The sequence below is a fragment of the Plectropomus leopardus genome, chromosome 3 (genome assembly GCF_026936395.1).
Source record: "Plectropomus leopardus strain MGB_pleo_1.0 chromosome 3, ASM2693639v1, whole genome shotgun sequence".
Classification (NCBI taxonomy): Eukaryota; Metazoa; Chordata; class Actinopteri; order Perciformes; family Serranidae; genus Plectropomus; species Plectropomus leopardus.
This window is the reverse complement of record NC_142178.1, coordinates 31,050,618-31,078,383: the sequence shown is the minus strand read 5'-3', so window position 1 is coordinate 31,078,383 and position 27,766 is coordinate 31,050,618. Positions and strand designations below refer to the sequence as shown.

The following is a 27,766-nucleotide window of genomic DNA, read 5'->3' as shown; positions in this document are numbered from 1 at the left end:
AAGGTTTAAACTGCTTGAGGCAGGCTTTATTTTAGGATTAAAAATGTCACGTGTGTATATCAAAAAAAAGATATCTCACTACTTTTTACAGGAGCTACCTATGTTGTCTAACACCAGATCAAGATAAAGCAGATGCACACAAAGTCCCGAAAAGTTGCACACAATGGTCTTCTGTTCCTCCTTATCTGGAGGTCAGTCGCATCATCACTCTCTCAATTCTGTTTCTCCTCATTAGCTGGCCTTGGGGTCGGTTGGTCGAGATTAAATTTTCCTCTGCTGCTTGGGATGTCATGTTTGGATTGAAACTTCCTTCTCCAGTCGCAGAGAAGTTTGTCATTGTTTACTCAGACAGCTGTTTTTGCTGATTCATAAACATGTTTAACATCTAAGCCAGGGTGCAGCTGTTTGCATATTCATGAAGGGGTCGATTTCCTTTTGGGGGGAATGAGAAGCTTGGGTTAGGATCTTGGTGTGAGTTTCCATCCATGCCCGGTCTTCCAACACAACACTACATGCTATATAATGAGGTTTTTGGCTGTTTCTTCAACTTACTATACTGTCATGTTGCTCGACAAGCTATAATATGTAATTTTCGGGCGATTTCTAGACGTCAAGATTTGATGTTTTTTAACATACTATTTTTGGCTGTTTTTTCAACTTAGTATACTATGACATGTATCAACAAGCTATAATATGTCGTTTTGAGATGTTTTTTGGACATGTCAAGAACTGATGTTTTTCGACATACTATACATACTATCATTTTTCGGACATTTTTTCGACATGCTTTATGATGACATTTTTGGCTGTTATTTTAACTTACTTTACTATGATGTGTCTCAAAAAGCTATAATATGCTGATTTTAGGTGTTTTTTTCAACATGTCAAAATTTTTAATTTTCAACATACTATACTATGTCGTTTTTGACCATTTTTTCGACATGCTATATTATGATGCGTTTGGCTGTTTTTTTTTAACTCGCTATACTATGACGTGTCTCAACAAGCTATGATATGTCTTTTTCAAGTATAAAATTTAAAAAAATTTGACAAATAGGCCTATGTCCAAAAAAAAGCCCCCAAAAGACGTCATTTTTAATGTCAAAAAAAGTAATGGAACAGCATGCAAAAAAAAACGCCCTACTATATCATGACGAAAAAACGGCCAAAAAAGTAATTGTCTTAAATGTCAAAAAAGTCATAGAATAGCATGTAGAATCATGGTGTAGTAAAGTATGTTGAAGAAATGGTCCAAAAAGCTGTTGTTTTTAATGTTGAAAAAAGGTATTGGAATAGCATGCAGTAAAATGCCATACTACAGTATGATAAAAAAACAGCCAAAAAGTAATCTTCTTACATGTCAAAAAAGTCATGGAATAGCATGCAGATAAACGCCATATTACAGTATGACGAAAAAACAGCCAAAAAAGTATTGTAAATTTTAAAAAAGCCTCCACCAGGGTTGTCCCTTGTCTCCGATCCTATTTGTGATTTTCATGGACAGGATCTCAAGACACAGCTGGGGGGAGGAAGGGGTCTGTTTTGGGGACGTCAGAATTGCATCTGCATTTTGCGGATGACGTGGTTCTGTTGGCTAAATCACACCGTGACCTCCAGCATGCACTGGGGCTGTTTTCAGCCAAGTGTGAAGCGGTCGGGATGACAGTCAGCACCTCCAAATCTGAGGCCATGGTTCTCTGCCGGAAAACAGTGGACTGTTCCCTCTGGGTGGGGAGTGAGTCGCAGCCCCAAGCGAAGGAGTTCAAGTATCTGAGGGTCTTGATCACAAGTGAGGATAGAGTGTGAGATGGACAGGCAGTTTGGTGCGGTGTCCACAGTGATGCAGGGCGTTGCATTGTATTGTTGTGGTGAAGAAGGAGCTGAACCAGAAGGCGAAGCTCTCGATTTACCAGTCCATCTATGTTCCAACCACCGTCCTTCTTTTTGCAGCCTGTGATGACCTCCCGCATGTTGTTCCCCCTCAGCTTCTTCTCCAGCTTCCTCCAATATGCCTTCTTGGCCTCCTTCGGGCAGAGTTTCAGGTCTGTCTGCACCTGCCGCATCTCCTCCTGGTCCTTGTACTTAAAGGCCATCTTCATCCTGTTCAGGATGGCCTTCACCTCAGTGGTCACCCAGGGTTTGTTATTGGTCAAGCAGCAACCCATCCTGATAGGGACCACAATGTCAGTGCAGAAGTTCAAATACTCTGTCAGGCAGTGTGTCGCTCCCTCGATGCCCTCACCTTGGGAACCCAGCAGTACACTCCAATCAATGCTGTCAAAGCAGTCTCTGAGAGACTCCTCTGCTTCAGGAGACCACCACCTGAAGGATCTCATGGTAGCGGGCTGTCTCCTCACAAGTGGAGTGTACTGAGGATGCAGGTGCAGCAGTTTGTGGTTGGACTTTCCCAGGGGAGGGAGGGAAGTGAGTATGCATCCCTCACATTGGCATACAGCAGATCTATAGTTCTCTTCTTTCTTGTCGGGCAGTCCACATCATGATGCGGAGCAGCAAGCATGGAGTCCAGGGTTACATGATTGAAGTCCCGCAGGATGACAATAAACGCCTCGGGATGCTGCGTTTGTAGCCCTGCTGTGGTGGTGTGGATCACCTCACATGCTGTCTCTGCATCAGCCCTCGGGGGGATGTAAACACGTTAGCATCCGTTGTGTGGCTAGTTGGCCATGTCTCCATCAGGCTGATCAAGCTGCTCTCCCGGTAGCTCTGCTGGTTTTTGATCAATGCCATCAGCTAGTCCATCTTGTTAGACTGCAGGTTCACATTCCCCATCACAACAGAGGGAATAGATGGCTTGTACCATCACCGTTTATGTGCTTTAGCCTTTAGTTTAGGCTTAAACTTTACTCTCGCTTGGCACCCAAGGAACTTCCACCTTAGCTTCAGCGGGATAAGATGGTGTCTGCTGGCTTTTCCCTCTTTCCTCAACGCCAGCAGTTTTAGTCTCAAATAAACAAGTTTACTGGCATAAACTTGCATTGTAGGAGAGGTGGTCATGTCAGACAACAAAAAAAAAATTAGCAGAGTCTTGCATCGGCTCCAAGTAAGGTCCACCAATTCACCACAACAGCCCAATCTGGGATGCTAGGGGTTAACCATGTCTCTGTGAAGATGTACGCAAAGCAGTCTCTGATTTCCCATTGCTTAGTCAGCGTCAGTTACGTCTCTTCCATCTTCATGGCATCTTCATGGTATTTCCTTTGTGAGAGTGGAGCTCGTTGGCATGTAAAGCATTCGACTGCGGCATTTTTGTAGATGAGTTCTATGTCCAGTTTGGAAGTTTTTAGAACTGACAAAGGAAAAGGAAAGGAAAAAAGAAAAAAAAGGAGATTGTGAGAGGGTGAAGGAGTTTTAGATAATTCCCATAGAATATAAGTGTTTGTTGCAAAACAAATTTTATAATTATAATAATAATAATAATAATAATAATAATATACTGTATATATGTATATGTATATACTGTATAGGTCTCAGTAATATACGAAATAAGTACATTAGGAATAGACTTTGTGGTGGCTCATTCAGTGTCTAGTACGCATGCAAACCACCTGGCTGAATGAATTGCCCGACAGTAGTGTAGGCTTGATAAGATCCTACCCTAACTGTAAGGGACTGTGAATACTGTCTGAATGATAGTCCATTGGAGGTGTAAACACTTCAAAAACAGGGAAATCAAAACCTTACATGACCCTCTTTGAAGTCCTTCTAAATTAATGCTACACCATGACTTTTTTCAGCTGTTCTTCGATGCTTTACTAAGGCCTTTCTCGTATAATATGACTTTTTTCAACATTCAAAACAGCGACTTTTTCATCTATTTTCGTAACATGCTACACTGGCATTTTTTGACATGACATACTCATGCAGCACAAATGGCGAGAAGGTAAAGACTTTTAAACTCTGCTCCTTCTTTTCTTTTCTCTTAATGCCATCTCCTCATTCTTGCTTGAACTTTGTCACAACACACTTTTCAGGATGAGAGAGCGGGGTGAGATTTTAGTGCTCTCACAGCAGTAGCCTTATCTTAGCCACATCACACTGACTAGTCATTTAGGTTATGTCAACAAGGATTTTCTTTCATTCAGGCTCTGATTCACATTAGACCATTTATGCAGAACTTTGCTCCCTCTCTCCCTCTCTCCCTCTCTCCCTCTCTTTCGTGGTTTCTCCAACTGCATTGAGGACAGTGGTAGCCTGAGGGGAGAGCAGGGGGCTTGTAACAGGGTGGTTTGAATCCCTGAATGAGTAAAATAAAAGTACACACCATGTACAGACCACAAAGTACAAGAGTACATGTGGTACAGACTATCAGCAGCAAAACATAAATAATGCAAGCAGAATATAAAGTGTGTTATTTGACCGAGGCCTCTAAATATACCATTTTCCCACCTAACAGAATGTCAAAGAAAGTCACAAAAAGTCCAAAGAGAATTTAGCATTTCAGTCTTCCTCATTTCTACAGACCAACAACTTAACTTCCCCTTATTTTGGCTGCACGAATTTTGACTCCAATTAATTAGCCATACCAAATGTAAACTGTTTGCACATATAAAGTGACTTTCTTCTGCCAGGGCCATTTTCAGATTACTGCAACATTATTTTACTGACAAGCTTAAAGCTAAACCTGGTAACTTTTATGAAAATAACCTGCTGAAATCGTCACTAAATTCTGAAAGTAGTAGAGGAGACAAATAGTCTATGAAAAAAAAGTCCCTCCTGTCCTCCTGCTGCCTCTAATAGCATTCGCTAGAATCAGATTGCAGCAATGCACACTTGCATGCACACTCAGATGATGCAGCATAAGGAGCAATCTGTATCTTGCCCAAGGATACTTCGACATGTTGGAGCCGGGTATCGCACCACTAACCTTCTGATTAGAGGACGACCCACTCTTAACTCTGAGCCACAGTCGCCCCAAAGGTCTGCCCATCCAGTGCAACAACTTGATCCACGTTAACTATGTCTCTGTAATGATGTGCACAGGGCAGTCTCTGATTTTCCGTTGCTGAGTGAGCCTCAATTGCATCCCATCCACTTCATTCTCCTGTGACCAGACATTAGCCAGAAGAAGGCTTAGTAGAGGAACAGCTCTCAGTCTGAGTCGGGTCAGCCTCGCCCTGATGCCGGCTCTCCTCCCTGTCTTCGTCTGGCACGGTTTTGTTTCTCTCCTCTGGTCTGACTGGCCGCTCGGCATATGTGTTGATGGGCATCCTCTCATGGTGTGTATTCAGTCCAAACTCCACACAAATTTTCCAAATGTTGATAAATGCTTCTCTATCATAGAAGTTGTGCTTCAGCAGAGGGGGGCATTGAGTTGAAAGCATAAATTGAAATCATAACCTTGATGTGGTAACAAGAAAATCAGACCAAAGTTGGTATTAAAGCCTTGACACACCAGGCAAATGGTCAGCCATTGGTCAGTGTTGGCCAATCTGTGAGCATCTGCTGTCCAGGTCACCCGTCTGCCCTCGAAAGCTTTTTGTTCCACCTGATTCAGCATGCAGAACAGGCACCGGAGATTGTGGAGCCCGGCAGTGAATGGAATTGCAGCGCAAAAGAAGAGAAACAAAGATGAGAAAAGTAAAGAAAGGAGGAGTTATAAAAGGTAAGATTCTTTTTCTTTAGCAGAGATGTTTCCTGATGGTTTGTGTCTTGGTTCACTGCCACACTCCAAGTACACTTTGTTCTTTCGACACTGGATTGTGTTATTAATGTGCTAACTAGCGTGATGATGGTCTTTTGATTTATGAATGCCAATAAGAGGCTACCTCTGTCTACTGGTATTTCTTCTTATGCAGGCACAGAACATCTGTGCTGATTGGCACTTGGTTGTAGACCTTGTGTTGGCTGAGACATAGGTAACATGAGGCAATGCAACAGTTGGCTTTCTTTGCTGTTAGTTGTTTGATGTCCGTCTGGTGTGTCTGGGCCTTTAAAGATATTACAAACATATAAACAGCACCTGCTTGAGTAGACAAAGAGTGGAGGTGCAGAAAAGCTTTTTGTGTTGTGAGATCCTTTACTTGTGCTTTTTGTATGTGTCTGCTGTTGATTTCTACATCCTGAGTATTTTAGGAAATTGAGAGCAAAGCTATGACTTGGTGCACTCATTTATTTAGCCAATGAAGTCTCCCTCTCACTCTCTCCTCTGCATCGTCCATCTTTTCCTCAGTCTGCCCCTGCTTCTCCCCCCTGAGAGTGCTTTGTCACTCCTGCTCTGTTCTTCCCTCAGCAGTGCCTTAGCTAATATAGCATGTGATTCAATTGTACCCACTCCCTGTGTTTGTGTGGGATCTGCCTTTCGCTCTTTGTTTAGTGGCCAAAATCCAAACGCAGCTCAGTGCAGTGTTGCAGAAAGTACTTAATGTGTCTCATCAGACTGTGGTTTTCAACAGGAGGTTGGAATCTCATGCTGGTGGCGACTTAGTTCATTAGTAATATTTTACTGCCTCGTTGCACAAAATTAACATATTATATATCACTGGGGGTTCCTGAGTGTCAATGCCAGATTTAGGGCTTTCCTGCACACTCCAAGTCCCGGGGCATTTCAATACATGCCCAAACTCTCAACCACCCCCACTATGAACTTTTATTCTGCGATCTGTGCAAGCATGAAGGACCAAAACAGCCACCAAACCAGCTGTAGGGCCAAACTGCTTGTATCCTGAAAAAAAAATCCCTGACATGTTCTTGCCAGGAATCAAATATCAAAACAATTAACAATTTGTGTTGTTTCCATATCTCTTGACATTCAAATACGTACAAACAAGCTTTACTAAAAGGGCCAAACACACCTCATCCTTTAAAATTTCCTGCTGTTTAGCAGAGATTACATTGTTGGTGATGGTATTATCTCAAGCCACCAGCCACCACTAATCTTACAACTAATTCAGGTTGTAAACTAGTGTGTTCATTATTTATTAATATTATTTTGGATATAAAGTTTAGGAAAACAAAGTTTCACAAAACACCAAATCTAGTATCCCTAGTCCTAAAGTCAGACAGGTAAATAACAAGACTGCTGAAAAAAAGTCTAATTATTTTTGTTGCACTCATATATGATAAGAAACTTATGTACAGAAGCCAGTGTTAGCCACAAGTTCCTAAGTGCCTACTGTCAACCAAAACAACAGAAAAACTGTTGGCAATGTATGTTTCTGCAAACCATAGATCCATTACATTTGCATGTTATCATGTTACAGTAGCGGGCAGAAATGCTGTCAATAATGTGTTGTTAGATGTAAGCACAAAACCCACTTGGATATGGTTAAGAAAAGCTCATATTTTGGCTTAAAATACACTTTTTGGGGCACGGTCCTGTTAGGAAAGCTGTCAAGTTTCAGTAAAAAAACAACCACTTTTCTTGCCTAAAGAAAAAGCTGGAATAACAGTGATAGGTCGCTACAAAACACACCCGTTTGGTGCCTCAGAAGCTGCTGGAAACACAAATGAACTCACTAAATAAAGTCGTTTTTGTTCCCTTTACATAATGACATTAACCACAGTGTTCAACATACAACTTAACAACATACACATTTAACATATCCATGGTTTGCAGAAATGTATAATGTCAAAATGTATTCTGGCATAAAAAGCCACTGGAGTAACAGTGACGGGTGACCACTGTTTGAAAAAACTAAACTATTTGTGATTAAGCAAAAGACATTACTGTGTGTCTTTTGCTTAATCACAAATAGTTTAGTTTTTTCAAACAGTGGTCTGCAACTTGGCAGGTTTCACACCATCCACCACCCCCTCTGCATTTGAATGACAAAGTCGTGTATACATCACGTCTCTTCAGAAACATTGATATAATTAAGTATGAAACGTACAACAGTAGTGTATTAATGGTTAACAGAAACATACACTGCCAACATTTTTTTCTGCCGACTAGGCTGCTACTGTACATATTTGCTGTAAAAAAAAAAAAAAATAGTAGTAAAGTAAAACTTTGTCATCAAGATCAAGATGAGCACAAGTGAACACACTACATGAGCACACAGATGACAGGAGGTGTTGTCAGGGTCTGTGTTCTACAGTGCAGATTAATGATTCCAATATATTGGTGAACACTTGCTACGGAAATGAGCAGCAAATCAATCTGACAGTGAAATGGGCTGCTGGATGCATTTACTGCATCTGTGTGTGCAGGCATTTCGGCAAAAATTGTCAAATAGCAAATGGAATACAGTGAATGAGACAACGTGTTTGTGTTCAATGCATGAGCATCAGTCAGATGAATGGCTCTGTGTGTGTGTGTGTGTGTGTGTGTGTGTGTGTGTGTGTGTGTGTATGGGAGAGAGAGAGTTCTTTCTCTATGCATGATAGGCCTGATAGTCAATAGGAAAAATATATAAAATATCTGTCGTAGGCCCATAATGTTTCTATGAATATCTTGGTGGCAGAATGTCAAACAATGGCTTGCAGATGGAATATTTGAAGAAATGGAATTGAAAAAACACAAACCTGGCATTTGTGTTTTATTAAAAAGTACAGCATGGAGAATAACAGGTGATGGAGGAAATGACCGCAAACAAAGGTCAAGATGCAGAGTTTAACCCTTTATGGAAACTTGCTACACTCACACTGTGATTGTAGCAGAAAGCAGTGCTAAGCTCTCATCTGGTACAGAAAATACTACAGAGACGGCAAAAAGTAAGACCAGAGATTTCTTTGTATGGACTAATGACGAGGTGTAAGGCGGTCAAGGGGGCAGAAAACAGATCGAAATATGTCAACAAAGCAAATATGTTGACATATTAAAGTGGTACTGGCAGGAGTGTTATCTATTGCCAGAGGAAGAAATGCAAAAGGAGGAGCAACACATGAAGGATGAAATCACAAGTACGAGAGTTAGGCCAAGCTATAAAGTTTTGGCTAGACATGTTGTGACTGACATGACTCACAAAGCAAACGTGGATGTCTGTGTCATTGTTTCCAAAAGTCTCTGCTTGTCTAAACTAAAACAAAACTTAAATTTTTCAAACTAAAACGGGTCAGACACGTTTTAGTTTGCAAGTCTCTGTTTTAGGGGTTCCAAAATGCTGGAGTAGTGTGGACGTTAAGTTTAAATGTAGCAATGGTTATGCGTTTTAAAACAAAAATGTTCTGGTGTGAATGTAGCTTCACGACCCACTAGAGGTGTGTGGTAGTGTATTTATCCACAGAGATTCTTCCATCTGACTGCATTTTCATATTTTCTTCTCATTTTTAGCTGAGTTCAGGCTGTCTCTTCGCACAATCCGAAGATGAGGTTGTGACTCTATAAAAAACAGTTCGGCAACCAGGTGCCAGACCGCAAGCAGCACGCATCCAAGAGGAAGCTCTGAAAATCACAGACACAGCACAGAAAAGGTGCAAATACAGTGAGGTGAAACAGCAAGCGGACAAAGCTTGGGTTCGCTTTTATGCAAATCTTTACAGTTTGCCTCATTTACACACACACACACACACACACACACACACACACACACACACACACACAAGAAGCTATATTAGCAAGTTTAAACCACAGCGACTTGGTAAGACACTGAACCTAAAATTGCCCCCAAAGGTGGGATGTGGCATGTAGTGTAATACCGCTTTGAGTGGTCAGAAGACTTCAAGGGTTTGCTACAACTGCATTTACCATTTAAAAGTTGAACTTGGTTGTTTATATATATATTCTTTCTGTACATTTGCCCCACGTGGATTCACATTAGGTGACGTAGCTGGTGCAGCCATCGCACACGACATGCCTTTGTAAACAGAAATGAAAAGGCACTGGAAACCAAAAAGAGAAGAGAGGAGGTAAAGAGAGGAGCGTGTACAGACGGGGGAGCAGGAGAAGAGAGGGCAAAGGAAACGGACAAAGATGAGCAAAGCCTTCACAAAGCTTTCAAACACAGCAAGTAAAGATGGGACCCAAACAGGCCTGAAATACCAAGATTCAAGCCTCAGTTTGCAGTGTAAGTTTCAAGTTTTAAAAATGTCTTTTTCAGTGACTACAGACCTTTAAAAGGTCATGGAAAATGATGTTTTCAACTGTATTAAATACACATTTTCTTTCACTCAGTCTGTTTTGAAAAGAGGATTCACCCCAGGCAAATGATAACATGGTGACACTGTCCACATCAAAAACTGCTCTCTTTACCTTTCCCTAAAATGTCATTAAAATCTATTTAGAGGTTTCTAAAGGCTACTTAACAAACCAGTGAAGAGGGATCTAGTGGCCTTTAACACAGTCTAGCATTATTGGAAAACTGTATGTATTTGTCATTTAAATCAGATCGATTAGAATAAGAATACACAGTGAACACAGTGGACATAAGCTCATGTGGTCCAAGCATTTTATTGACTTCACCAGCACTCACACCTGACATGATGGTATGAAGACACAGATTTGAGAAGTATCTCTTGGTCACCTACTGTATGTGAGAGAAAACAAACATTTAGTTGAAGTAATGGTTAGCTTTTGTACACTTACTGTACGGGCATTTTAGGCAGTATAACAAAAAAGGAACTGTTCTGATCTTAATGGAAGGCAGTCTTGAAAACAATGCAGTATTAAGAGCCACAGATATTAAATGTTGGCATTTTACATTTCTGCAAACCACAGATTCGTCACATTTGCAAGTTATTATGTAACGGGTAAGCTGAGACTTCATATTTCAGCTATGCTGTGGTTAACGTGTACTTAGATTTAGCCACAAAAACTACTTGATAGCAAGTCACAGCTGTGTTTTTAGCAGCTTTGTAGGTACTGAACGTGGGCGTCAGCAACAACCTGTTGCCGTTTTTCCAGCAGTTATATTACCACAAAAAGTGGTTGTTTTTGACAGAGACATTGCTGCTTTTAAAGCATGGACTCTGCCACCAAACCGGGTTTTTTCTCTCAAAACTTGATCTTTTCCTAACATAATTAAGTGGTTTTGGTGCCTAAACCTAACCACCCGATAACCAAAGCGCTGATTAAACGTAAAGTTTCAACATATCAGTTAAATAATATGCAAATATGACATATGCATGCTTTGCAGAAATGTACACATTTTCACATTACAAACATTTTCTTCTGGTGATTGGGCTGTTTGGCACCATGAGCACAATCTAAAATAAAAACTGTATTATGAGTGACTATTAAAGGAAAATCTGCTACCTTGTGTTAATACAATTAAAATTATAAAGACGTTTTACAATAAAACATCACAGACACTTTCTTTCATCAACAGAAAACTGCAGTTTCTTTTGGAAAGCCATTGTAAAATTATCATTAAAACTAAGATGCAAATCCCCTACAAGGAATATGCTAAGAACCCCATAAGCGTACAGTAACAGTGTGTAACGATACGAGAACTGATGTTGGGCCATTTACAATTTCCTTCTAATCTGGAAAATTGGTGTTATTTTGTCATTTAATAAAAATTATATTCCAAATAAAAATAACATTTTGTTGGCTTTGAAGAAATTGAACCACAGATCTTACCCTGCATTCATGTGGTGTTGGAATAAAACAAAAGAAATACTTCCACACAGGGTAAACGTGTGTGAATGCCTCAAGTTGTAACACCAACTCGGAAAGTCAAAGAAAATTTTGGTACACTAGTTACCGAATTGATGTGATATTGAGGAAAAACATGGTAGACAAAAGTAAATGTTAAGTTGATGGTAATAAACTTTTTGTAACATATTGCATATCAGTTTTTTGCTCACATGGAATTTGTTTTATGGTATTAGGTTGAAACCACTTCCGTCCATTTAAAGTGGGCTAGATTGGTTAGAAATATATTTATTAGGGGCGTCTGGTGGCTGAGTGGATAAAGCAGGCGCCCCATAAATGAAGGAAGTGTCCTTGCTGCAGTGGCCCCTGGTTTAATACCAACTCGGGGCCCCTTGCTGTATGTCATCCCCTCTCTCTCTCGCTCTCTCCCCCTTTCATGCTGTTGATCTGTCCTATCTAATGAAGGCAAAAATGCCAAAAATATAATCTTGAAAGAAAAAAAAAGTATTTATTAGCATTAGTCAGGTGAAGCAATACTTTTGTAGTTTGTAGTTTAGGAAATGTTCTAGTGAAGCAACAAGTCTGGGACAAAATAACTTTGTGATAAAAGATTTAAAACATTATCGAGGTGTTGTTTAAATGCTTTTTGTAGTGCTATGTTGTTTCCACATCTTAACTTAAAGCTCATAAGCACACCACCAAAGTTGGAGGAACAACTTTCCAAATGGGAAATGGGACCATCCGCGTGAATGCAGCGTAAGTCATAGGTGTGTTGCCAAAGTCTCATGGGAGCTGTAGTTTTTTCATGCTCAAAAAGAGTTCCTGTTATATCTTTGTTACACTGATGTTTCCAAATTTTACTTGCCAGTACCACTGATGACCGTTTAAATTTTTAAAGTGAAAGGTAAAATACAACTAAAAGCAGAACCCAGGCTACATTTAACAGATGCTATTGTCATCAAACCAGTTTAATGAACCAAAAAGCATAAAGACTGATTTACTGAGCTGCTTCCACTGTGAATGTGAAAGGTCAAATGCACTAAATGTCAAGGTCCCTCCATATTAATCTGGATCCTTGTTTGAAGGAGAACAAAAACAAATTCTGTTTTCCCCTGTGCAGACAGCCATGGGCCAGAAGATCTGATTCACAACACAAAAGATTTTAAAATCAAACACTCAAGAAAGTGTGTTCAGAGTCCTTGTGTACGCCTAAACCCAAAGGGAGTTTTAAAAGGAAAAAAAAAAGCGTGAAAGCAGCATTGAAAGACCTTCTGCCACCACCATCCACAAAGGGCGTAGCGTCAAATTAAACTATCTTGAATATCCGGTTAATCAAAATATCAAAAGACGCCAAAGTCGAGGTATCCTTGAGTTTTCCTTTGGACAAAGCAGGGGGCAAGAAGACATACAGAAAAGAGGCATCAAAGTCCCTTTCAATCTTGTCAGTCTCCCTCTACTTCCCGTCTCATTCAGCAGCTCCCCAAGGTGAGCCTTTTGCATTTTCACTTGGTCACGCTGCTCAGTATTCCAGGGTGGTTAATGGAATTAAAATCAATGACAACCTCAGTCCTCTTGGGCTTGAACTGCCTGCCAAAACACACAGAGCAAAAAACGCAACAAACGCATTTTAGTCAGGGACGCGCAGGTATGAGGACACACATGGAAAACGCCAAATACAAACATGGATGAGGATGAAAGTCACTTCTCCGTTTTCTCATCAAGTCACGCTTTCATTGCAACCACCCCTGATACATTTTCACAAGGTCTGGGCAAATTGTAAACAGAGAGAACCAAATGTCTGAGAGAAGGGAGTAAGACTAAGAAATGAAAAGATACAGAAACTGCTTTTACTGCCTGTTAAAGTGACTTCAATAAAACCCATAAATACTTCATTGCTTTTTTGTTGTTGTTTTTTTAAGACTTGTCATGTAAAAGCTTCTCTCTCTGTGAACAGGTGTCCCTGAGCAGAGTCTTAGTGGGCATGTTTACGCTTTTTCATCAACTCCCAAAACACACACACACACACCACCACGTCCTGGAAACAAAGCCAGTCCCAAGCCTACCAAAAAAAAAAAAAACACACATGTAGATTCTGACCTCTTCAAACTACACTCATCTCACAACAAAGTCTGGGGACCTCCTTGGCACACACCTCTTAGACCATACTAAGCACCTTATTTAAACTGTCTATAGTACATGATCTACAGTTCATGGTGCAAGTGCATTTAGGGATGTCCAACTCGATTTTTTATAGTTTAACAGCATGTAATCTGGGCAAAAAATACAGTGAAAGGGGCAAAGGTGTTGGATTTACTTCCTTAATTAATCCAAGGTTCCTACACACATCAGATTCAAACTCTATTCAGACATAATTTCAGCTAGCTGGGATACATGAAGGGAGTGACTGAACCCAGGGAGAAAATGAAGACATATACGGGATGGTAAACAAAAAGCTGTCACACATTGGCACACATTAGACAGCTAAAAAGCTAAAGTTAGTACAATAACAACTCAATCCAGTGTTTAAAGAACAAATAATTTTTACTGTTTGTCAGTGAACAACACTAACTACCAGGAAAGATTTCATCTTAAGAGCTTATATAACGAGTTCATTTCAATCTCACTTGACTTGAGCCCTTTGTAGCACTGACGTAAACTGCCAATCAGAGTGATTTCATACACCGATTCAACATGTTGAATTAGCTGAAAAAAGCAGACAAGGGCCGACAAGGGGCCGACAAGGGGCCAACAAGGGGCCAACAAGGGGCCGACAAGTACTAATGGTGCAAGCCACACTGCAAATACTGGGGCAACAGACGCTCCCCATAAGCCAAACACTGACTGACGGCCAACTGTCGGATTGGTGTGTCAGGGTCTTAAGCCTCTGGGCCAACGGCAGCCTTTGACCTCCAGGACTGTGAGGAGATGGTCACAGGGGACCAATGAGGCTCTGCAGAGGTGCTTTGAAGTAGCGGACTGGGGATGTGGTCTGTAACTCTCATGGAGAGGACACTGATGACATCACAGATTGTGTAACAGGGTACAGCTTCTGTGCGGATAATGTTGTTACAACAGACACTGTACACTGTTCCCTCAACAACAAAGCCTGGCTGAACTGAGACATCCAGGTCTTCTTGAATAAAAGGAGAAGAGCCTTAAGAGACAAGGAAAGGGTGGAGGTGAAACGGGCTCAGAGAAGGAGGCGGCAGGAACAAAAACTCCAGCAGACAAATACTAAGGATATGTTGAGTGGTATTAAAAGTATTTCTAGCCCATTTTATATCTCTCTATAGGGCCACTACAAAGCCCCTTCTTTACGCCGCCTCTGCATTTTCACGCAGAACCAAACATTAACAGCATCATGCCACTTAAGAGTGTGGTTTTAGACAACGTGCAAATCGAAGAGTGGCTGAGAAAGATTGACAGGTCTGGACTTCCCGGCAGATTTAAAACCTGGTTGTACCAACAAGGCCTTCGGCCCAGGCTTCTTTGGCTTTTTACAGTCTGTAAGTTCCCCATGACAGCAGTTGAAAGGAGCAAGAGAAAAACCAACAAACACTTAAGAGATGAGTTAGGGATTCCTCCAAGCTTCTCTTCAGTGGGCCTCTACATCCACTCTGGACAGCTGCAGCTCCCTTTGTCATCAGTCGTGGAGGAATTCAAGGTAGCAATATGCCGAGTTTTGTGAAGGCTGAGCGATCCCAAACACGAACAGTTGCAGCAAACAGGCATCACAACAAGATCTGGCCGTAAATGGGCAGCCAGCACAGCCATTGAACCGGCAGAAAGTGCACTGAAGCTGCGTGACATCGTCTAAAACCCCTGAATCAGTCGGCAAGGCTTGGGGTCATGGAGGCATGGTAACAAAATGCAACAAAGAAATAAATAAATAGTGAAAATATAATGCATACCCATACACGAACACACATCAGCTCAAACATTCATACACAGAACCTATGTATACATTATATTGCACAGGGAGTATGAAATAAAAAATAGGTTTCAGCAGCGCTTTATAAACAATACCACTGGCATAACAATCACAATCATTTCCTGTCCCCGTTATCTGGCGGCTGATATCCCACTTTGCTTGGAGGGTAAGGAGTTCCTACATTTCTTTTCCCAATTTGCTGACATTTAGGATGCCATTCTGCTTTTAATGCCTTCACCCCAGTGATAGTCAAGACTGGAGGAATAATGTTTTTGGGGTGTCGTCCAGCTTTCAAAGCCTTGAGGGAATTTCTTCAGATACAGAAAAAACATTAACTTGGATTCAAGGATGATCTTTTTTAGATTTTGGTGGTCAAAGGTCAAGGTCACTGTGTCCTCATCTATCTCATTCTAGTCTCAAGAAAACCATGAGGGATTTTTTTTCTAATTTGGCACAAAGATTCACATGGACTCAAGGATGAACTGATCAGAATCTGGTGGTTGAAGGTCAAAGATCAAGCTCCCGGTGACCTCATAAAACATGTTTTTGACCATAGCTCAAGAATTCACATGCTCAAGTTTCACACAAATGTCTTGTAGGATATTATGGAGTAATTCTGGCATTTAACATCCAAGAGGTTAAAGGTCAACTGTCACATCACTACATTCTGCAAAAACACTTTTCTGGCCATTACTCACCATCTTAAATCAGGAACAGAAGGGGAGACATTTGGTCAAATACTGAATCCGAATTCAAGGCAAGGTATTTCCATCAGTCAAGGACAGCCCGATTAAGGGTTTGGGAAAGTGGTTCGATGCATCCTTGAATAATGGACTCAATGCCGCAGGTGCTGTGAAGCAAACCAAAGAGTGTCTGAGAAATATTGACAGCACTAGACTTGCCAGCAAATTTAAAACCTGGCTGTACTAACACGGCCTTCTGCCCAGGCTTCTTCGGCTCTTTACAGTCTATGAGTTCCCCACGACAGCAGTTGAAGGCATCGAGACAAAAACCAACAAGCACCTAAGAGATGAGTTGGGGATTCCCCCAAGCTTCTCTTTGGTGGGCCTCTACATCCACTCTGGACAGCTGCAGCTCCATTTGTAATCAGTCGTGGAGGAATTCAAGGTTGCAAAATGCCGAGTGTTGTGAAGCCAGAGAGATTCCAAAGACGATCAGTTGCAGCAAACAGGCATCACAACAAGATCTGGCCGTAAATGGGCAGCCAGCACAGCCACTGAACAGGCAGAAAGTGCTCTGAAGCTGCGTGACATTGTCAGCAACCCCTGCATTGGTCAGCAAGGCTTGGGGTCATGGAAGCATGGTCCAGTCAGAAATTCAAGGAGAAAAAGCGTTTGGCCCATGCTGTGGAACAAGCATCCCAGGGCGCATGGACAAAATAGGATCTGCCCAAGCATAAAGGTCTCTTGGGCAGAGCTGTAGAGATTGGAGCCTTAAAGCATCTTCTTCCTCTTACTCTCAGTGTACAACACCCTTTCTTCATCATCACATCTGGAAGCTCTGCGGCCAAAAGGGAACACTAGCACACATATTGGCAGGATGCAAAACAGCTTTAACCCAAGGCCGACATGATAGCACAGGAGAGGTGCAAGAGGAGGTTAGCTGGCACGGATGTGAGGAAGGCCATCACCTTCATCAAGGAGGGAGTCAGACCTCTACCAACCAGGGCAGCAGCAAAGGCCAACTTGCTGCAAGTTGCCAGCTCCTGGGAGATGAGGGTCAATGTGAGATGGAAGCTGCAGGTCCCAGAGGTGGTCCACACAGCTCTTTGCCCAGATATCGTTCTGTGATCAGCCAGAGAGCCAAAGATCGAAAAATCATTTTAATTGAGCTAGCTGTGCCATGGGAGGTGGGTTGTGAGGGGGCCCATTAGAAGAAAGCATCAAAATATCAGCCTCTAATCCAGGAGTGCAGAGACAGTGGGGGCCATGGCTGTTCCTGATGGAAATAGGATGCAGAGGCTTTCCTGCCAAATCAACATGGCGACTGCTGACAGCTTTTGGCCTGGAGGAGAAGAGCAAGATACATGCTGCTTGCAGGATAGGGGAGGAGGCAGAACAAGCCTCCTGCTGGATATGGAGCAAAAGAGAGGAGGAAAGCTGGAAGCCAGAAGCATATGGGCAGTGATTGGGCCACCACTGCAAACCCACCGACCAGAGAGTGTTGTGCTTAAGGGCCGAAATACTCAGTGAGGGTTGGGTACCACCTGAAGACATCTGCGTCTGGTTGAAAGCTATGGTTAGAGTCTCCCAAGAGGGGGGAGGGAATAGAGACTCAATGGGACAATGGTGTGATATTCCCGTGCTGAACAGGCAGCGTATAAGGGGCTATACGCTACAATCAGACTGGAAGCCATGAGCTAAATAAATTTTTCAAAAGATTTGATGTTTACCCCTTCCCCAGCTGTTAAACCATCTTCCATTCTTCAACTGTCCTGTTCTAATGTTTCCTCCTCTTCCACCTATTTCCAAACACCAAACACTCTTACTGTTAATTATAGGTTTATTTGCAATCTCACTCTGCCTGTACTGCAACTGCATCACAACAATTTACCTCAAGATGAAAAAAGTGGAGAGAGTTAATCAGCTTATTCAAAGAAAATCTGCTACTCTAAATATCAGCGTCATTACAATAGCAACCTTCAGTTTTAAATTATTTGCACTGCATGTCAGTAAATTGATTTTAATGCATACAAACAGCAGAGCAGCTTGTCACTTTGGTCAGCTTTCTGAGTGGCTCTAAAGCTTCTTACAATTCACAGTTTTTATTCGCCTATAGTCGGCTTCTACCGCTCCTCCATGTTTTTCTGGGCACGTGTGGTGTTCGACCTGCCAGACATGACTAACATTGTCAGAGACAGACAATTGCAGCAGAGGCACTAGAAACTATTTCTCAGCCTCACAGACGTGACCAGATCTGACCTTTAATCTAATCAGCCAAGAAGCCTCTGGCATGCCTTAGAGCAATCCTCAAAAATTTCTCATCACCACCCGCCTCCTGCATGTCATGACTGTTGCTGTTCACTGCGGTGGATCAGATGGAAATCCTTTCAAAATCAGGACAGGAGTCAAGTAGGGTTGTGTCATGGCTCTACTTCCATTCACTATTTATCTGACTGGTACTCGAGCTGTGTTGTATCCATGAGAAGCTCCCATCAGGAGTTATCGTATTGCCCTGGCGTTGTTGTTGACCATTTGCTGGTTTATTTTTGTTATCAAGGACCGGTCAAAATGTTAGAGTGAAACTACCAAAGACTTTCATGTTTCTAAAACACCAATGACAATTAATATAGGCCTCTAAAACACGTTTGCATTGTCACATCATTGCATATCTAAAAATTAAAGAAAAAAATCAAAACTACAAACCATGTACTGTTTTAACACTTGTAATATATTAAAATACAAACTTTGGGTTGCAAATTGTAATCAATTAATCGTTACTTGAAAAAAAACCTAAAAACTTTGCTTATTTCAAACAATACCATATGCGTTTTATCCTCAGTCAAAGCTCACAGCAACATACTGCATATATTTTGACATTTCATAACCTTTCAATTACTCAATTCAATTTCACATGTTCAACTGAATTCTTAACAACCAATAAATCATCAATTAATTGTTATCATCCCTAATACCAACATATATCGATTTGTTACCGCGGAATTAGCAGTATTACTACTGCTAGTATTATCTTCATGTATTTATTGTATTTACCATTACAGTACATTAAAAACAACTCAGGAATGGTTAAAAATCATATTTATGTAATTTTGTGTAATCTTTTTTAATAGAATAAACTTGAATTCATGGTATTAGCAAGAGTAAATATTCATCCCTTTTTGGTAAAAAATATTATACTATATATATATATATATATATATATATTATTGGCTTAACACCACTACCTTTACATTAAAACGACAATTCAACTATTTGGTTGAGCATGGTTTTAAACTGTAAAAAAAATGATTCCAGCATGTATGTAATAGATAACATTAAATGAACCATTTAATAATTAAAATAAAAAATAATTTGATGATCAAGTTTTTTTTTAAAATACCAAACAGTCCATTTTAATTACATTAGCTTAGCTTCACTGCCTTCATCCTAAAAAGAATGAATGAACCATTGGAGCATTATTTTTAAAAAATGACCCTTTTAGCCTTTTTTTACTTTTATTTTTGTATATAGTTACAAAAATCTGCGCACTAAGTCCTCTGAAACTATAGACTGTTGAAGAAATATGTCTACCTCCAGACAGAGCCCTTATGTCTGAAATTACATTTTTGTTATTAACATCGAGACCTGAAAAGACGAAACGACATCTAGTAGACTTTTTCAGCAAAACAAATCTACACCAAATGATAGAGGTAGCTTAATCAGGTGAAGTTCCACACATCTTTTTATGGATATAAAGGACTCAAATGGTCCTCTACCTAATGGTTGAGCAGAACATTCAAGAGTTAATCAAAGTGAGGAAGCAACACTTCCACTTCTTCGTTTATCTCCTCTAAGTTGCTGTTACTGATGGTACTATCATTATGTTCTTTTTATGCGTATCTGTATCTCTTCACCTTGTGTAATAATAAAACATAAAGCACTTCCACTTGTTCCTGTACGCCTGATAAAACCCTTTTACTCACCTGTATTTTATGCGGGCCATATCGAGCAGCCTTCTGGAGGCGACCATCTCCGGTGAGTCATGGTACTTATCGGAAAGATAGACCACGTCTTTAATGCCTGGTATGAGGAATGAATCAAAGGATTATTAAGAGGCACAAAAGACAGGAGTACAAATAAAGATCACTCATACCCTTCTTAGCAAAGACTTGCTTCTAACCAGGTGAAGTGCAAGACAGTTGAAGCATGACGAGAGAGAACAAGGTGAACAAGACCCATTTTTGTCTCCCTAGTGCGGCTACATTAGAATTTCCATCCATCAAATTGTTTAGCTCAGAACAAGATATTTGAGCAGATGCAGACAACTATTCCTCCTCTCCAGAGGATCGATCCTAATCATTTTCGTACACACTCTCAGGACAAACTTTACAGTTTTCCCCCAAAAAGGCTTCAAGATCACATTTGTAGAGATTTTAGGTATACCAAGATATTTAGAAATCCCAAAGGTATGACTTCCAATACTGTCAATATAAACACTCCTTTTTCTGTTAAACTGATGCAAAGCTGCTGTATTGAGGCGATGTATTCAGAGTTTCTCCTACATTCATTTATTTGTGGCAGCCCGCCAATATTAAAACATCTGCCACCAAAAACAGATTTTCTATTTCTGGAACTAGACAGTTCATTAAAAGCGCTGCTAAAATATACGATTTGGTTATTCGTCACACTCTCAGAGAGCGGAGCGTACTCTGGACAGTAACGGAGAAGAAAAACGTCAGCAATGGAAAAATAATGGAAAATCCCGGAGAAAAAAAGGGACATACACAAAAAAAATACAAATGTGTTTGAGTAGCAAAATCTATATTTGGCAAAGAGTAATATCCAAAATATTGCAAATTGAAGCTGATTTACCAAGAAAATGTCCTAATTTTTCAAGACTAAAAGTTAAACAAATGTGAGCGCAAATTTAGCACCAACTCTAAGCAGTTAATAGTTAAAAAAAAACAATATGATTAATATGAAGTAGCACAATACGGCCATAAAAAAAATCAGTATGAGTCTACCAAAAGTATACCATCTGCAGGATACTTGTGGTGTGTGTGTGTGTGTGTGTGTGGGTGTGCGTGCGTGTGCGTGTGTGTGTGTGTGTGTGTGTGTGTGTGTGTGTGTGTTGTCAACACCCACCGGCCTGGATGATGAGCTTGGCACACTCGTTGCAGGGGAACAAAGCCACATACATGGTGCAGCCTTTCACATCAGCGCTGTTCTTGTTCATGATGGCATTCAGCTCTGCGTGGCACACTGCGGGACAGAGCGTGAGATGATTCTCAGTCAATGCAAGACATCGCAAATATTCTTGTTATAGGTTTAACTTGGTTGAATTGCAAACAAGTCATAAACAGACAGGCTGGTAAAATATGCAAGAACCTGGCTCCTGGGACATGTTTTCTATGGCAAAGGAGACAAAGACTATGAACACTTTTTCTTCTTTTCTCCTTCTCCATGAACAAAGCACCCATTGACATTCATTATATTTTGCATTTAGCTGAAAACAGTCCCAATATAAACTGTCCATAGTGAGATCTATGAATTATTCAGAGTAACCGTGACACTGCTTCAAGACAGAGGTTAGAATATGTCTTTATTGTCACTGTACAACAAAACTGAAAATGAAATCCTTACAGTGCAAGAAGAGATATAACAACTATCGAAGAAAACTAGTCAAAAGGTTAAAAAAAACCTATGAAATAAATAATTTAAAAGAAGCATGAAATAAATAAATACATAAATAAAATAATTAGCAGCCTCAACCAGGAGACACATTTCACACACACACATTCTGCAGGCATTGCACAGTCCACAGCGGCACTGCACAGTGGATATTTACAAGATGTTTAAACTTTTGCACTGTTGAGTGCGGTTATGGCTCTGGCATAAAAAGTGTTCTTTCACTTGTTTGTCCTCGCTTACAATGTCCTGAAGCGTCTGCCCGAGGGCAGCAGTACATAGAGGGAGTGTCCGCGGTGAGACGGGTCCCTGAGAGCGCTCTGTGCTTTTCCTGAGACAGCGGGAATCGTTCACATCTTCCAGAGAGGGGAGAGGGCAGCCGATAATCTTCTGGGCCGTCGTGACGACCCTCCGCAGCGATTTCCTGTCTGCAGCGGTGCAGCTGGAGAACCACACACAGATGCAGTAGGTCGTAATGCTCTCTAAAGAGCAACGATAGAAGGACACGAGCAGTTTCTGTGTGAGTTGGCAGTCTCTGCTGTGACCTCTTGATGGTAGCAGTGGTGTTAACGTTACAGCAGAGGCTGAATGCTCGTTCCTTTCCTCCTAAAGTCCATGATCAGCTCCTTGGTCTTACTACTGTTCAGGACCAGGTTGACCACACAGACAGCTGCTCGTCCTGGTCTCCAGACCAGGCCTGAGGGGTGCCGGTGCTGAGACTGAGATTAAAGTTTTTATGCTTTTTTAGTGCTTTGAGCACCACAAACAAAATTCTATTCACCCCCATTGTATTGTGATGGAGGCAGAAGTCTCAGTAAAGACACTACTGTATTAGGTCAGTCTTTCCATTCATCCTTCCAATACAAGCTTTCAGTTTCAAAAGCCAACAGACACACTTTCATATTGAAGGATAAACCTTTCCTCTAGCACCACCTTCAGACATCTTCTGTGGAACTGTCAGTTCATTTCATGACATTAAAGTTTCTAAAAAATCAAAACATAAACAGCAGGTGCTTATTATGAGTGAGGAAAGATGTACATTACTTTTTTTTCCTCCCCACACCCTAACTGGAGCACTATAGGAGAAGAGATAAAGAAAAAAAGGCAACAAACTGAAAGTAGAAGTGAGAGCGTCTGATCAAAACAGAACGAGTGAGAGTTCCTCATGTTTTATCCTCTGCCTCCCTCTACAGGCCAACATTTAGCACGAGACATGAAGAGACCTCAGCAGTCTTGTATGGACGAGGGCTGGGCAATATGAAGATGTCATACTGTATCGAGGTATGAGACTATTTATCATCTTTGATTCTGGATATTGTTCTATCGTGATATGGAATATATTAAGTTTTTTCCTGATTTTAAAGGTTGCATTACAGTTAAGTGATGTACTTTTTGCAACTTATCAGACAATTCTGCTTATTTTAATACTTGCCTTTACCCACTTAGTCATTATATCGACATTACTAATGATTATTGAACAAAAATGGAAGTGTTAATCTTTTTTTCAAAGTACCAATAGTCATTCCTAAAATATTCAAATATCAAATATCAAAGAGGGAATTTGTTTTTAAAAAAACAAAAGAAATTGCAATGTTTGATTATGTCTCACAGTTCTAGCAACAATGAAGTGCTTTTGAGGAGATTAAAAATGATCAAGACATATATCGTGTATTGAGATATAACCTAAAAATATTGCAATATAATTTTCAGCCCATATCACTAAGCCTTAGTGTGGACATAATGATTTACACTCTCTGCTGCACACAAACGCCTTTAAAATGTCATTATATGAATTCCAGAAATCCTTCGACACAATTTAAAATGAATGATATGGTGTTGGGGTGGATGAAACTACTGCAAATGCACATTTTCTTAACCAAACTGTTTGATTCCAAAAAATAAATAAATAAATAAACAGAAGGATTACCCAAAATTAAAGCAAGGAAAAAGCAAAAAAAGTGTGCACATGCATTCTCACCATAAGGATATTTAGTGTCAAGCCGGTCGTCAGCAGAGCGGGACCACGGCAGCAGGTCATCATCACAGCCGTTGGGCATACCATTGTAACCGATGCCAACGATCTTATTTTCCTGGTTCACGATACACGCCCCCACCTGCAGAGAGAGAGAGAGGTTCCTCAGTTTAGTCTAGCTGTAAATTTGTTTTTATTAATTTTTTTTGTCTGGTGTATTATGAAATAATCCTATAAAATGCAAACGTCCATGACCTTCAGCAGTATGTCACACACTCTAAAGGCTTGGACGTTAATAGGACCACTTTAAATTCATCCATTTCTACCAACATTGATGGTTTTCGACACGCACACGTCAATATGTACACACAAAGGTCATTTGAAAGTGTTTGTATGAAGATTTAGCAGCGAGGTTTGTACTAACTGCATCTTTCTTTTTGTTTACTTGCAATAATGACTGTTTTAAGATGCTGGGCTTCTCCCTCTCTGTGCTGCACAACTTTCCTTTCCAATGTCATAAACGCTCTTATAGTTATGACATCATGCAAGTGGGACTCTGAATGTGCATCCATATGAGGATACTATATAAGCAACACAACATCTACAAGTCTAGCACTCAAAGTCATTCATTTTCAAAGTTTTTTGCCCGAATCTGGGGCGACAGCCACCCCCTCCCTCTGAAACTCTCTCTCCAAACTATGCTGCGCGTATTTTAAAGTCTTTAACAGAGTCAGTCTACTTCAGCTGAAGGGCAGAGCTCAGACACTGAACTTGGTGAGTCGACAAAGACAATCACATTCAGTCACACATTTATGATAAAAACACAGCATTAGGAGAGGACGGGAGGTTACCTCCGCTGAGATAAGGTGTACTGGGAAAAGAACATGGTCTCCTCTCCCCAGTAATAAAACAAGTTTTCATACACACACACACACACAAAGGAAAACGTCTCAAGGACACAATTTGGTCAGATGAAAGTCACACAAGTTCATATCAGTTTACTTCAGGTCAGATCAAAAGTTCATATAAGGTGAATAATGTGATGCAGGATTTTTTGCCGATATAAAAACAACTCACTTGGCTGATAACAGATACCAATATATCAACTTTAATCTTAAGTTAATTTTAGTGACCCTCACATCTCTTCTGTAGTGGGATTATCATCATATTATTCATACTCTTATCGTGACGGCCCACCAGCACATGGAGACATAAACACAATGCTTTTCAGTGCATTTAATATTCATTTTGCAAAATAACAAAAATAATTCAACTCGGTTCGATCAGGCTCGATGTTTTGCACACGTTCTCTTTTTATTTATTTTTTTTTTTTATTAAACCTTTATTTAACCAGGAATAGTCCCACTGAGGTTCAGTATCTCTTTTCTAAGGGAGTCCTGACTGAGACAGCAGCACAGACTTTCGGATAAAAGAACAAGTGGAGTAAAAACACAACAGCAAAATCTAAAACAAACCTAAAAATTCAAACACAAGGAGCAGACAACAAACTTAAAACAAACAGCCAGCAACATTCAGAAACCGAACATGAGCATTCAACGTCCAAAAGGTTTTTTATCCTGTTTTTAAAATCTCCCAGGCTGATAAGAGAGTCCAGTTTACGGATACTCTGCAGCTGACACCAAGATGACTGTGCTTTTCACCCAACCTTCTGCGTCCACAGCACCAGACTCCCCGCTTTCCTCTTGATCCTCCTCCTCCTCCTCCTCCTCCTCATTGGCAGTGATTTCTGTAATGAGTGTGCCCAGACCCAGAGTACCCAAACCAGCCAAATGCTTTTTGGACTCATTGTCCAGAACACTGTCATCCTCAAAAGCCAAAGCAAAAACACTCAAAGCACTTCCACCAAAGACGGTGCGGGCTCGAGGAACTACGTACAAAAGCTCTCCATGTGATCGAAGACTTCGGCCACTGACATGCTTAGGAGTCAGTAGAAAACATAAATAAGAGGGCAGTTCCTGTAAAATGGTCTTATAGAAGAAAATATACCAGTTTTACAGTCTTCTGTTGAAGACAAACCAACTTTGTCAAAAAAAAAAAAAAATCACATTTGTGAACTCGGCACGTTGGCCGATTCCGATATTTAATTTTATTGCCAGAATCTGTTGATACTGAAGCCATGCTGATATTATCATGCGTCCCTAAATTGTGTCTTTACATGACCCTGTGTCGGTGGTCAGTCATGTGTTGTTAAACCACGAGGACTCCTGATCACAAGTTTTGTAGGAAACAACAATCTGACAACTTGAAGTTGTGTAGCGTGAACTTAGCTTGATGTTAGGCTGCGTTCTTTGATTTTCTGACTAAAACCTTTCGATAAAATCAACAAGATACATCTTTGTCAAGTATTTAATACACATGAAAACACACACAAACACGCACACACCTGTGAGCTTGGGTCTTTGCTCCTCTGGGCCGACAGGAAGGCTACAGCCATGAAGTACTCCGGCCACTCCAGGTAGTTTTCCCTCTTCCTGCATGCGCTGCTGCAGAGAAACGCACAAAAAAAAAGGAAATGAGGATGTTACAGGGTTTTTTTTTTATCTACGATCACAAACCTTTAAGCAAGTTTTGACTATTGTGGCTTTTCATTTACTGAATCACAACTTATCTGTGAGCAGTAAATCCATCTGTTTACATTCATATCCAGTTTCCTTTGTTGAATTGAACTTGTATTATCAGTTGTGAGTACTTACACAGTAACCTCTTAATGATTTGCAACAAGATTACCAAGAACACACTCAGTTTAAAATACAAGGATTATATTTTGAGGAGAATCTTAATCTACATAATCTTCAGTTAAAGCTAAAACATGTTGAGTTTATCTCTTTGCCTATCTTACAAGCACCAAGGGAACAGGCTGTAGTTTCATTTACTAAAATCTCCTTTCTGAACGTTGAAATCTGTGCACACGCTTTACTGAGAAATACGTTTTTGCTCAATTTTGTCTCTGCTCAGAATAGACAAGCTGCTTAATAACTCTGTGACATCTGAATTTATCTGCAATGAATCACACACATAAACATATTCACCTTATTTAATGCAAATGGCAGATTATATGACTATAAAAAATGTTATCAATGATTGTCATCAAGAACTTATCCCAACATTTCTTAAACATGTTGCAGATATCAAATTCAGAGTGAGAGTATATTTACAAAAAAATAGAGTTAATAAAGTATTTAGAGTTAAATATCCCAACCTTTTGGGAACCAGGGTTTTATTTATAGCTACTCAGTGGCATTGTTACTCAATAAATGAGCCAGATTTTTTTTTATTTTTATGGCAGACAAGAAGTTAGTGTTGCTTTAAATACCCGCTCGTTTAATCCTTTGAATGAATTACTTTATTTCGAATCAAAAAATAAAAAATATTATAAACAAAAGGGAGAAGGCAGAAGTAAAACTTAATTGTATCTATCCTTTTCTCACTTTTTTCACTTTTAACTCATATATCATGTCAACAAATTCCCAAATTTAATTCTATATTTTTATTAATTTAGTTATTTTGGGGTTATTTGTCTTGTTCAGTTACTCACTGCCTTCATTCCGTGTTTATGTGAGAACTTTGCTCAGGTTTCGAAGGGTTAACAGGAAGCCTGTTTAACACGACAAATGTCTTTACATGACAAATGTAACAAAAACAGCGTGACATTTATTCTCCGAAAGGAAACAACAAAAACAGCGGGGGAAAACAGCAGCACGCGGACAGAAAACACTCCGCCAGCGTTACTCCGCACCGTCACTTTAGCTTTTTTTCGGTAGACGACACTCGTGTCGACGGAAGTAAAAGTTAAAACTAGTTACCCGTTTAGATGACCAAAGTTCGGCTGCTGATTTTCTGCCATAGTTTTCCAAACACTGGACTTTTTGGGTGTTGTTCTGCCTTTTCCCGAGGCGCGTGCGGTTGTGTTTGTTAAACGTGAAAGCCAGCCGCGACGGAGAACCATCGCGCGCCACATTACGTCAAACCGGAACAGGAAG

General features: G+C 40.4%; 1 protein-coding gene across 2 annotated transcripts; it reads right to left on the bottom strand.

Annotated features, from left to right (window-relative positions):
* dctd (dCMP deaminase) lies at positions 1–27,766 on the bottom strand. 2 transcript variants are annotated; one of them, XM_088073239.1, is made up of 6 exons: positions 27,590–27,766; positions 26,170–26,269; positions 23,772–23,907; positions 21,251–21,367; positions 20,089–20,185; positions 1–3,307 (listed from the first exon to the last, which is right to left on the bottom strand). In XM_088073239.1, the coding sequence occupies exons 1-6, from the start codon at positions 27,742–27,744 to the stop codon at positions 3,205–3,207; spliced, it is 708 nt and encodes a 235-aa protein (XP_087929365.1). In that variant the 5' UTR covers positions 27,745–27,766; the 3' UTR covers positions 1–3,204. The 2 variants fall into 2 exon arrangements, with proteins under 2 accessions (XP_087929365.1, XP_042341220.2); XM_042485286.2 differs by lacking the exon at positions 1–3,307 and adding an exon at positions 10,330–13,081 and having other exon boundaries at positions 27,590–27,764.